The 12,676-nt window shown below is 48.3% G+C and overlaps 1 protein-coding gene across 2 annotated transcripts in view; it reads right to left on the bottom strand.

Annotated features, from left to right (window-relative positions):
• Nucleotides 1–987: 987 nt before the first annotated feature.
• LOC147712358 (uncharacterized) overlaps nt 988–12,676 on the bottom strand; it is a 61,705-nt gene continuing 50,016 nt past the window's right edge. For both annotated transcript variants that reach the window (XM_086923056.1, XM_086923055.1), the window contains one exon: nt 988–3,407. In XM_086923056.1, coding sequence (XP_086779182.1) covers nt 3,111–3,407 — 297 coding nt within the window. In that variant the 3' untranslated portion in view covers nt 988–3,110. The remainder of the gene's footprint in view (nt 3,408–12,676) is intronic.

The raw sequence follows: 12,676 nt of genomic DNA, 5'->3' as shown, positions 1-12,676 counted from the left end.
GTTGACTCCATTCATGATGGAACATGCCTCGCTCCCAAATGTGTGCTCGATATGATGACGGTGGACGGAAGCAAATATATCACCCCTTATTGCCCAGACTACTAACCATGCTCCATCGAAGCCCACATCTAGGCTTGTAGAAGCGGTGCAGGGTCTCAATTTGTGCCCCATGACTGTAGAACCCTTTCCCTACACATATCCAGCTCAGTCGCAATCTCTCGTCTCCATGAATGCTACAATACGTGGCAATTCCCAAAATATACACCTTTCAGGTGAGAATGTTTGTTCCATGGTGATGGCTGTATGATCTCTCGTACGTAGATGAGTTGGAGTCTGTAGAGTGAAAAGCTACAAACTTTTAAAATCCAATCAATGCCTCCCTTACAACAAGCATGCAGTAAAGTCTCCCACAACCCTGTTTCCTAAGTATTCCCATCTCTGCAGCAACTTCTCAATCTGCAGCATCTGCCCAGCTCCGCCGGGTCCTAGAGATGTCAGAGCTCAGGTGCCAGTCTCAGTTTTCAAGTGAAGTGCTATGCGTCACCTGTGACTCTCTCACAGGGCCTAAGCACAGAGGACTTCTCCCATTTCAAGCCACCGTCTTGTAGCTTTGTTTTCTTCCTCACCAAATTAAATCTCCTCTGTGTTCCCTAATGTTCCAATTACAAAACCGGCTTCTCGTGTTCTGCTATTGGGACTACAATAGTCATGGCTATTTATTTCAGATGTTGAGCTGGTTCCTTGCTTGGTAGCAGTAATTGAGCCGGATGGTATTTTCGCTAACATTTGCTTGTCGCCATCAGTGTGGGTGTGTTATGCTTCATTTATGTTCACACCTTCACAATATCTTTTGCGTAAGGATGTCTAGACCATTTGACTATTTTACATTTACATCAAATTGTCACGCTTACTGGTTGTCTTTCCCTTTGTTGAGTTTGCAGGGTGTAGGTGCCTGTTTCTGATAATCAGAACCCAAATCTTGGAGGATAATGTTCTTTAAATGTTTTTTATTAAAGTCCTTTGCTTTATGGTGATTAAAAACAGTCAGTTATGTTCCCTGTAATATTCCAGTTATTGCATTTAGAAGACATATGTCGATACTGCAGCAGGTGCGCTTTCTCCGTCTTAAGACCCCCCCTTCTTTTCTCAGCTCACACTCGCCTTGTTTATCGTGACCACGCCCTACTCTACTTCGTTTGACCTCTATACTTTTTCATACCCTCACACACTCTTTCTTGCTTCTTTGCTTCATGTGCTAAATCACTCCCCTCAAATTTACGTAGTCTTTCCACCACTCTGTCCCTCTGATTTGTTTGTTCTCTTTAATGAAGGAGAGATGGTCAAAAAATGTTTTTGCTCTTAGTTTCTCAAATGTCTCAGTCCTAAGGCCTCTTGAAGAGTCATATCAGCTCTTTGATCTTTTGCCTAACAATGGATGACAGAAGTGTCTCAAGCTTTTTAAGAAAGGAGACCATCTCAATCAGACACACTGTGTGTTAGGGGTGATTTCAGATTTCGTGTCTGAATCATGCTCCTCTCTGCTATTGGGGCTGACAGAAGGAACCATGTTTAGATCTGGGTGACAAACTCGGATCTCCATGTTTGACCTTAATTATGAGATTGTCTTCTAGTAGGGTTAAGGTTCCCCCTGGGTGACACACGGGCGGTATCCATTTCCCCCTTGGATAGAGACATACACTCAGGAATGATGTAGGATGTTTGGCAGGCATGATAAAATAATACTTTGCCTCAGGAGTTCTCACCACTCACGGACAAGGCCCCAGTTCTGAGTGTGGTGGTGAATTTCAATGGCAGGGATTGGAATTCCAAGTTTTGATGTAAACACTGCTTACTGCAAGCTCAAGGTGTTTACCACCCTATTCTAAGAGTTACATGTCAGAATGAGGAATACCTTCCAGTTTTGGTTTTAATGATTAGTAAAATTACAAATTACTCCTCTTTTCAACCTTTTCCTTTCGATCCAGGCGATACCTAGCGGAATTTGTGCCGGTAAGAAAACTTGTATCCATCCAAAATGTGTGTCCAACACGAAATCCGAAATTGGGCCAAACACAATACGAGCCTGAAGTCGGATTTACAGTGAGATGCAGAATGTGGCCATTGTTGGTAACTCCCTAAAGTTTTTGCTTTACCTTCTGTCATAGAAGCACCGGCCCTGTAAAGACCCCATAAGGCTCAGATGCCTATGTCAACTGGCCTCTCAATGGCCTCTCAATTCACCTCTACCCCTCTTAGAAGGGTGAAGCCTTGAAGCCTGACAGTTAACAGAGGGGTTGATGCTTCTTGGCACTCTATTCTCTTCATCTTCGAGGAGGCTGTAGCGGGTGTAGAACCACCATGAAGGTGCACTGCCGTACAGAGGTTGCTCTCCTTGGGGTCTATGGATAATTTGAGATGCATAACTAGGAGAGGGGGCGGGTAGAGTTATCTTGTCATGCTTCTGTCAGGGAGGCAAGGTGAAGTCAGCGGCACCAGTCGCGGCCCGTGCAGGTAAGAGTGGGGGCGGTGGCCGGGTGGAGGGGGGGGGTGGATTATGACAGACAACGAGGGGAAATTATTTATTTATTTAATTTTCACTCATTATGGTCCATCAAAATACCCCCCACACAGCCCCACTACTCTTACCTGCATGGGCTGGGGCTGACAGGCACATATAACTCATGCCCTAGATGTAGTGCTCTCTTGTTGCAAGAGAGTACTCTAAGAGTAAGTCCTGTAAGTAGTGGAATAAATAAGGGACTATTCATGTAAACCCGGAGTCTGGATCTTCTTGTCTGACATACCATAAGAGGGCTCTTCAGGTACCGACTTTAAGAAGCCAGACAGGAGTTAGAGGGCCAGGAGGGACAGTCTGGGAGAGGACGGGTATGCCTGCTTGTGGCATCCGCACTCACCTCTAACTCTCTTTTCATTCTCTCTACCATCTTTCCTTTCACTCAAGAATCCCTATTACTTCTAGTTGGTATCTGTCTATCTCACCACACACACACTCCTTGCCCCTATGCCCCTCCCCGTCTTCTCCTTTCTATGCACCCCCTTCCCTTCTTGACACCGCTCTCTTCTTCTCTTCCTCTGTCCACTCCGCCCCTTTACTTCTTCTTCTTCTGCCTCTGCCTGTCTGCCTGCTGCTTTTGGCGCTCTCTCTGCTTCTGCCTCTCCCTCTGCCTCTGGCGCTCTTGCTCGGCGTGTCTCTGGCGCTCTCGCTGTTTATCCGCCTCATGCCGTTTCTCGCGCTCCCTCAGCTTGTGACGCTCCTTCTCGCGGTCCTTCTGGCGGTCGTGGCTGCGGTGTATGGCCAGGGCGGCTGGGGCAAGCACGACCTCTGCACCCGGACCTTTGGCCTCTTCCTCCTCCTCTTCCGCCTTCCCGGTGTCCTTTGCGGTTTCCTGGAGAAAGACATACAATAAAAGAATTAATGACGAGTCTAGGCTGGACAGCAACACATAATCTTCTGGGGGAATGTTTCTGAGATTACTTTTGTAACTATTGACATAGCAAAATAAGAAGCAGACCTTCGCGGAACGACATTATAACAAACACACCCCATACTCTATAAATCCCATTGGGCAGATTTACAAGCCCCTGGCGTCACTTTTGCACCGTTGTTGCATCACTTTTGTGACGCAGCAGCGACGTAGAAGTTGCGACCCATTTACAACATGACGCATCTAGAGAGATGGGTCACGTTGTAAAGCCCTGCGTGACATTATACCTGCGTCAGGTATGGGAAACATCCTTTACAACAAAACTTTTTCCACGCAGTACCTTTACAACGCAGGAATTACAACGACTTGCGCTGGAGGGCGCTGTAGGATAGGGAATAGTTTAATTTACTATCCAAAACCTTTTCTACTATCCACGGGGACTGGAGTTGGAATAGTAAATTAAACTATTCACTATCCAGCCCCCCCCCCAACGCAAGTCATTGTAACGACTTGCGTTGTAAAACCTGCGTTGTAAAGTCATGCGTGGAAAAAGCATGCGTTGTAACGACATACATCCGTCAGGTATAATGTATGCAGGGTAGGCGTTCCCATGCAGGAAGGCCTTGCAAAAGTGACGCAGTGAAATCATACGAGATTTCCCTGCGTGACTTTTAAGATGCCACTGCGTCAAAACCTTACGCCTGCTTGAAGCAGGCGTAAGGAGTGACGCAGTGTATTGGGAATAGGCCGCAACACGGATTGGTGGAGTTGTATCGTGTTTGCGACACGACTCCAGTAATGCGTGACTTTTCCTTCAACAGGTGCGTCAGAATATCTGACGCATCTGTCAATCCTTGCGCCATGGTGCGCCGTATTGTAAATACGGCGCATCCATGGTGACGCAAGGGTTTTGCATGGTGGCGCAGGGAAAGTGATGCATCTCTACAGATGCGTCACTTTCTTGTAAATCTGACCCCATACTTGTAAAGCGCAACTTATCACCCCTAAGGGTACCCAGGCACTGAGGGCTGTCAGGGCGATTAAGTGAGCTATTGCCCAGAGTCACATGATGCTGAGCTGAGCTGCAGCCAGTGGGGCTTGAACGACGATCCCCGCGCTCCGGAGTCAGTCGCTCTGGCCGCTGGGCCACACCTCTCCCTTTAATAGCTGACAGATATTAGTTTTGGCAATATGTATGCATAGCAATAAACAGATTTGATGAAGGTGGGCGACTTAAACGCTTACTTCCATGTTGGCGGTAAAAATAAACCAGATCGATCATCCTTTCAAGCTCCCCAGCTCAATGAAATGAGTACCACGTTGGACTGAGGAGTAATAATGCATAATAAAAACGTTAATTATTTGCTCATTATTGTAGGAGAGTAGGGTCTGCTATCCTATGGTCACCCCAATTTTTGCTTTTTGCTTCACTGGTTTTCGACTTACTGAGGCTGTGGGCCTGCTAATCAGACCCCCAGCCTGCTGTTCTCTCTCTAAATTTATAATACATGTGCTATAGGTACATACCACAATTGGAAATGGACTCCTTGTCAGCCCCTGTACCATGCACTATAGGTGCTCAGGGCATAGGTGCCACCAAGGCCTACCAGGGGCTGAAGCATAGCTTTTGCCACCCCTGGCCGGTTATTAAATTGACACAACTGGCTGATCCCTCAGCTGGGGCAAGTGGGTGTAATCACCCCTTGCTTAGATATAGTATACCTATATCTAAACCTATATCTGGACACATATAAACCTGTGAGCCACTCCTATGGAAGGCCTCATCAATCCTGGAGGCAGAGTGCGTGGTTTTATGTGAGATGGAGCTCTGGCATGAGCTGAGCCTGTCTGCAGCTGTCGGAAACAACTCCCTAAGCTGATCCGGGATAATGCCATACCATATACTCTTAAGCGCCTTATAATCCTCGCGGTTATATAGCAACTTTGGTTTGGCTTTATCAAAACATGTCGTGTAAGGTGTCATACGAATTGGAATACTACCCCCTCGCCAGTTCTGGCGACGGGGGTAGCATTCCACCCTTCTAGAGGGATAAGACATGTTACTTTACTGAAACGCGGTTGATTTAAAATGAGCCTCAGATCCACAAAATGGATGCCTCTGCCACAGACACGGGTCTGGCCTCCTGCTGCTGACCGAAACTCAGCAAATGGTGGCCTGGACAAAGGGTTTCCTGTCGCAGGGCGGTGTCAAACCACCCCAGACAGGAGATAGTGGATTGTAGCAGGGAGGTTTCAAAGAAACCAGACACTGCCTGGGGAGCACAAGGCTGCCCCTTGCATAATCCGGCCAAACCGGTTCTGGGGCCTTCCAGCCCCAGTCCCAGCGTGGCCTGGATCAAAGGAAAGGGGTGTAACCACCCCCTTCCTGGGTCCCACCCATAGGAGGGGACCTAGCAGGATGTCCAGCCCACCAAATTCGAATAAGAGTGGGAGCAGTGCCAATGCAACTCAGATCATCCTGAAGAAACATAAGAAACGAATTCTGGACCCTTCGACATTCTACTCAACATAGAAGACTGAAGAATCTCCCTTGTGGTCAAGGAGTTACCACCCTGTGCAAACAGGCACCATCCAGCCCTCGACCCTTGCTTTGTTGCAGTTACCGCCGGAACTCGAGCGACAGAGATCAACGAGATCAAGATTGCCTGCCTTCTCCCAGCCCGATCCACAGTCCCTGCAGAGCTGAGACCAGTGGAGGCGACCGGAAGCGTGGGGCACGCCATCTTGAAAAGGCCACGAGACGCTGACCGTGCAGCCCACAAGTGACCCTCGAAGCTGTGCACCGGGGTTTGAGAAGCCCCCACCCCGAGCTACACTTGCACCAAAGCTACCCCCTCCACACTCGATGAGTGCTGCGTGGGGCCCTTCTGCTTGTGTTGGCTCGACGCGTTGGCCCGGTCACTTGCCAGCTGGCTTGTGAACCCTGTGCCGATGAAACCTTGAATACAACTTGCTTTTCTGGTTGCTCCAGATCTGCACCAGCTCCTGTGAAAAGGAGCCCCCACTCTGACCCTCCTGGTTTGAGTGAGAAGCAATCTCCCGGTTCCGCGTGGATTGCTTTTGCCAAGTGCTGTTTGCTGCAATCTTAAAGCCGACAGTGCTGACGGCGAGAGCCTATGTGGGACAGATCGTGACCTGCTCCTGGACGTCGCAGATGCCCCAGAGCCCACGTGACAGCGGAGAGAAGCCTCTCGACAACCACCTGATTGCGCCCGACATTGCCTGGTTCCGTCCTGGTTCCACCCTGGTCACTGCTGAGTGACCCAGACTCTGTCCCCTCTGCTTTCATGTACATCTCGACTTCGATCCGCCCTTGGATCACACCGGACACTTCTGCTTTCCATCGCCTGCAGCTTCTTCAGCTCCAAGCACCAAGAGCCTGCGTGTCAAAACCCGACGCCACTTCGACCCTGTGCACCCACTTCCTGTGGGTGAGGTAACATTGCAACGCCGGTGTTCCCACACTGGTACACACCTCTAGGGTCTGTGTCTTAAGTTTTGTTCCTCTAGGTTCAGCGGAAGTATCTTTAAACTCACTTTGTGTAACTTTTACGCACCATTGACATTGCATTGGTGCAAGCCGCACTTTCCGTGCTGCACCTGAATTCCGTGGGCTACTCCCGACTTCAGCATTGCTAGTCCTGACTGCTCCCAGCGATTCTCTAGGCCCTAGGTCTAACCACTGTTCGATTGGTATCTCTTATACCATTTTTTTAGTATATGGTTTGAGTGGCCACCGGCCCTCATCCAAAATTGTGCAACTTTGTATGTTATACTGTGCTTTTGATTTAACGCTTGTGCCCCTTTCCTCATAAAGAGTACTGGGGATTAATTTAGAAATAAACACATATATTTTTATAATATATACTTGAGTGGTGTTCTTTCATTTGATTACAGGATTGTATGTGGTAAAACAGCTCGCTTAACACGACCTCTTAAGTTAAGCCTTTAAGGCTGCTTAGTCCATGCTACCACTAGGATAGCTTGTCTAACAAGGTTGACTTACAACCAGAAATCTTTGGGGTTTGTTTGGACTGATACCAAGTGATTCCAGAATTGGAAACACTACATATCAGGCCAACTTCTCACATTGGTGTGCAGCGGTGCGGATTTGAGCTTGCTGTTGTTTTACCATTGCAATCTTTACATCAAATTGAAAGATCACATCAAGTACCTTAGGTACATATAAAATCAAAAGCTTAGCATATTAAGTTCTACTGAACCTAGTAGTTGTAGATTAAAGGGATTAGCACACCCTGACTACAACTCACTAGCAAGGTACAGTAGGAAACGGTATACACCTGTTACAACGCATTTGTTACTCCGCACTACCATTACAACGCGACTTTTACAACGCATACCATTACAACGCATTGCGCTGGGGGGCGCTCTAGGATAGGGAATAAGTATAATTTACTATCCAACACCTTCCCTAGGGTCCACGGGGACTGGAGTTAGAATAGTAAATTATACTTACCACTATCCAGCACCTCAAAGCGCTATGCGTTGTAATGGTATGCGTTGTAATGGTCGCGTTGTAATGGTAGGTAGTTGTAACGGTATGCGTTGTAACATGGTACATCCGTAGGAAACACTTAGTGTAGGTAAGTGCATAACTTACACCTCACTAGCAGTCATGTCTGATACAGGTGGAGCCTCAGGCTCTGCTCCTGTAGCAGTTGACCCTATCAAGGCAACTTCCAGATATGACAACCTTAGCCACAAAGACTTGAGTGCCTTGTGCACAGCAAGGGGGCTAAAAAAGGGCAAAGGCCCTACCATTCCTTCCCTGATAGCTATCCTGGAAAAGGATGACTTAGATAAGGTGAGTCAGGCTCCCTTAGATTCAGGTGAGGGGATAAACTCCCCTGAGAATGAGGATCTTCCAGATGAAGAAGAGGAGGAGGAAGAGGAAGAGGAAGGCTCAGATGTAGAAGAGCCTGAAGATCAGGATCAGAGGGTGACCCAGGTACAGGTTGGCAGGCTTAACCAGGCCAATCTAGACCTACATGGGAATGGAGAGGGCCAGCACCTCCCCAGATCTCATAACTTAATTCTTCCAGGCAACAGGAGGGTGAGATCTCAATCAGGGGACTCTCATGTTTCTAGTGTCTCAAGAGAATCTCAAAGAGGAATGGCTTCCTCCCAGAGGAAAGAGCATAGGGCCAGAATGAGGGCTGTCCAACTCCAGATAGAGAGGGAAGAGGTAGCCTTGGCTCAAGCTAAACTTGCTTTAGCAAGAGAAAGAACATTGTGTGGCTTAGATGCCACTGGTGGCAGCAAAGTTCCCAAAGAAAAAGACAGGGACTATGACAATAGAAACCTGACAAAAATTGTGCCCCCCTACAAGGAAGGGGATGACATCCACAAATGGATGACTGCTCTTGAGAGGGCCTGCATGGTACAGCAGGTCCCTGAGGATCAGTGGGCAGCAATTTTATGGTACTCCTTTTCTGAGAAAGGGAGGGATAGGCTCCTCACTGTTAGACCTGAGGATGCCAAAAACGACTCTGTCCTGAAGAGTGCTCTTATTGAAGGGTTTGGCCTAACCACTGAGCAATACAGGTTGTTGTTCAGAGACACCCAAAAAGCACAGACTCAAGACTGGACTGATTTTGTTGATTGTGCCACTAAGGCTCTGGAGGGTTGGCTGCAGGGAAGTAAAGTCTCCGACTATACAGGATTGTACAATCTTATGATGAGAGAGCGGATCCTTAATAACTGTCAGAACCAGCTGTTGCATCAACACCTTCTTGACTCTGATTTGACCTCTCCCCAAGAATTGGGAAAGAAGGCAGACAAATGGGTCAGAACAAGGATTAAGCAGAAAACCCAGAACCATGGTGACCAGAAGAAAACAGACCAGAAGGGTGGGAATCAGAAAGATAAAGAAAAGGACCAGAAGTCTTCAGGCCCCCAAACTAGCAATAAGGAGGGGGGTTCCCAAAATGGAAACAAGAAAAAGAAGAATGATGGCCCAAAGAAACCTTGGTGTAATACCTGCAAATCAGTTTCACACTGGGGCAGTGAATGCACTAAGAAAAATCCAGTTCCTACCACTGCAGCTCCTAAAGCAACTGCACCCCCTAGTACAGTCAGCAGTGGTAGTGCACAACCTAAGGGGATAGTAGGGTTAACCTTGGGTACTGAGGTGGAATCTGGCTTAGTCAAAATCCCCACACAGGCAGTTCTCCTATATGATGTGGACTTATCTTTGACCACTGCAGTGAGCCCCAGTAACCTGGGCAAATATAGGCAGACTCCCTTAATCAATGAGAAACTGGCTCAGGCCTACAGGGACACTTGTGCCAGTGTCACTATGGTGACACCAGACTTTGTGGACCCTGGTCAGATTGTACTAGGTGAAAGTTACCTAGTGACCAATGCAAGCAACTCCACTACTTCCCATAGTGTGGCTGTTGTGAACTTCTCCTGGGGAGGGGTAGATGGCCTGAAGAAAGTTGTTGTGAGTGCAGACCTCCCAGTAGACTGTCTGTTAGGCAATGATCTTGAAAGCTCAGTTTGGTCAGAAGTGGAGTACAGGACTCATGCAGAAATGCTAGGGATTTCAGCTCATGTCCTTGCAGTGACAAGGTCTCAGGCTAAGACATGCCTTCCTGAACAAGTGGTGGATCTTGAAACATTAGACCAACCACAACCCAAGAGAAGGAGCAAGAGGGTTAAGGCTGTGCCTTCCCACTTGCCCCAGGTTGAGGATCAAGTTTCACAGGAAACTGATTCTGCAGTCCAAGAGGAGACTGTCTCTGAGGAGCTTGAACCTGACCAGGTTGAGTTTCTGGGGACAGGGGGACCCTCAAGGGCAGACCTGGGGCAGGCCCAATTAGATTGCCCTTCCCTTGAACCCCTCAGACAGCAAGCTGCTGCTGAGGCTGCAGGGAATGCTCAAGGTGCCCATAAAGTTTATTGGGATGAAGGACTCCTTTATTCAGAGGCTAGAGACCCCAAGCCTGGCACAACCAGGAGGTTGGTTATACCTTTGAAGTTTAGGGGTTTCCTTCTCACCTTGGCCCATGATATTCCCCTTGCAGGACACTTAGGCCAGAATAAGACTTGGGACAGGCTTGTTCCACACTTTCACTGGCCTCACATGTCAGAAAATGTCAAGGAGTTTTGTCGCTCCTGTGTCACTTGCCAAGCCAGTGGTAAGTCAGGTGGCACAACAAAGGCCCCCCTGATACCACTACCTGTGGTGGGGGTACCCTTTGAAAGAGTTGGAATAGACATTGTGGGTCCCATGGATCCTCAAACAGCATCTGGGCACAGATTTATACTGGTGGTAGTGGATCATGCCACCAGGTACCCAGAGGCAATTCCCCTGAGGACCACCACAGCACCTGTGGTGGCAAAAGCCCTCATTGCAGTTTTCTCAAGAGTGGGCTTTCCAAAGGAGGTTCTTTCAGACAGAGGTACCAACTTTATGTCTGGATACTTAAAAGCAATGTGGAAAGAGTGTGGAGTAAACTATAAGTTTACCACACCCTACCATCCACAGTGCAATGGGCTTGTTGAAAGGTTCAACAAGACCCTAAAGGGAATGATAAAAGGTTTACCAGAGAAGCTCAGGCGGAAATGGGACATCCTTTTACCCTGCTTGCTCTTTGCTTACAGAGAGGTCCCACAGAAGGGGGTTGGCTATAGCCCTTTTGAACTTTTGTTTGGCCACCCTGTGAGGGGTCCACTGAGTTTGGTGAAGGAAGGATGGGAGTTACCTCTCAAAAAGCCTAAACTAGACATTGTGGACTATGTACTTGGTCTCCGCTCCAGGATGGCTGAATACATGGAGAGAGCATCCAAAAACCTTGAGGCCAGTCAAGAATTACAGAAAGCTTGGCATGACCAAAAGGCTGTTCTGGTTGAGTTCCAGCCAGGGCAGAAGGTGTGGGTGTTGGACCCAGTGGGCCCAGCAGCTCTCCAGGACAAATGGACTGGGCCCTACCCTATCATTGAGAAAAAGGGAGAAGTCACCTATGTGGTTGACTTTGGCACCCCTAGGAGCCCCCACAGGGTGCTCCATGTAAATCGTTTGAAAGCATTTGTTGACAGGGAGGACATGAGTCTCCTCATGGCCACAGATGGGGATCAGGAGGAAGAGAGTGACCCTCTCCCAGACCTGCTTTAACAGAACCCTGATGATGGTTCAGTTGATGGAGTGGCCTTGGCAGGCAGCCTCACTGAGCAGCAACAGGTGGACTGCAGACAGGTGTTGCAGGCCCACAGGCATATGTTTTCACTCACACCCAGCCAGACTAATTGGTGCACCCATGAGGTGGACATTGGTGACAGTCTGCCTGTGAAGAATAAGATCTACAGGCAACCTGACCATGTCAGGGATTGTATAAAGGCTGAGGTGCAAAAGATGTTGGAGCTTGGAGTGATTGAGCCATCAGAGAGCCCATGGGCTAGCCCAATGGTCCTTGTGCCAAAACCTCATACCAAAGATGGGAAGAGAGAAATGAGGTTTTGTGTGGACTACAGAGGTCTCAATGCTGTCACTAGGACAGATGCACATCCCATTCCAAGAGCAGATGGGCTCATTGATAAATTGGCTTCTGCCACGTTTCTGAGCACATTTGATTTGACAGCTGGCTACTGGCAAATCAGACTAGCTGAAGAGTCAAAAGCCAAAACAGCATTCTCTACCCCTAGTGGCCATTATCAGTTTGTGGTAATGCCCTTTGGTTTGAAGAATGCACCTGCCACCTTCCAAAGGTTGGTGAATCAAGTCCTTGCTGGGTTGGATGACTTTTGTGCAGCATATCTAGATGATATTGCTGTCTTTAGCTCCACCTGGGAGGATCACCTGATCCACCTGAAGAAGGTTCTGGAGGCCCTGCAAAAGGCAGACCTGACTATCAAGGCTACCAAGTGCCAGATAGGGCAGAGCAAGGTTGTGTACTTGGGCCACCTAGTAGGTGGGGGTCAAGTTCAACCACTGGAGAGCAAGATCCAGACCATACAGGACTGGGCTCCTCCAACTACCAAGACACAAGTCAGAGCCTTCTTGGGCCTGACTGGGTATTACAGAAAATGTGTAAAGAACTATGGGTCCATTGTGACACCATTGAATGACTTGACATCCAAGAAGATGCCCAAAAAGGTTCAGTGGACAGTTAGCTGTCAAAAGGCATTTGATGACCTGAAGAAGGCCATGTGCTCTGCACCTATCCTGAAGAGTCCTGACTACTCCA

Source organism: Lissotriton vulgaris, chromosome 5 (genome assembly GCF_964263255.1).
Source record: "Lissotriton vulgaris chromosome 5, aLisVul1.2, whole genome shotgun sequence".
In the NCBI taxonomy this organism is placed as follows: Eukaryota; Metazoa; Chordata; class Amphibia; order Caudata; family Salamandridae; genus Lissotriton; species Lissotriton vulgaris.
This window is presented reverse-complemented; position numbering and strand designations above follow the sequence as displayed.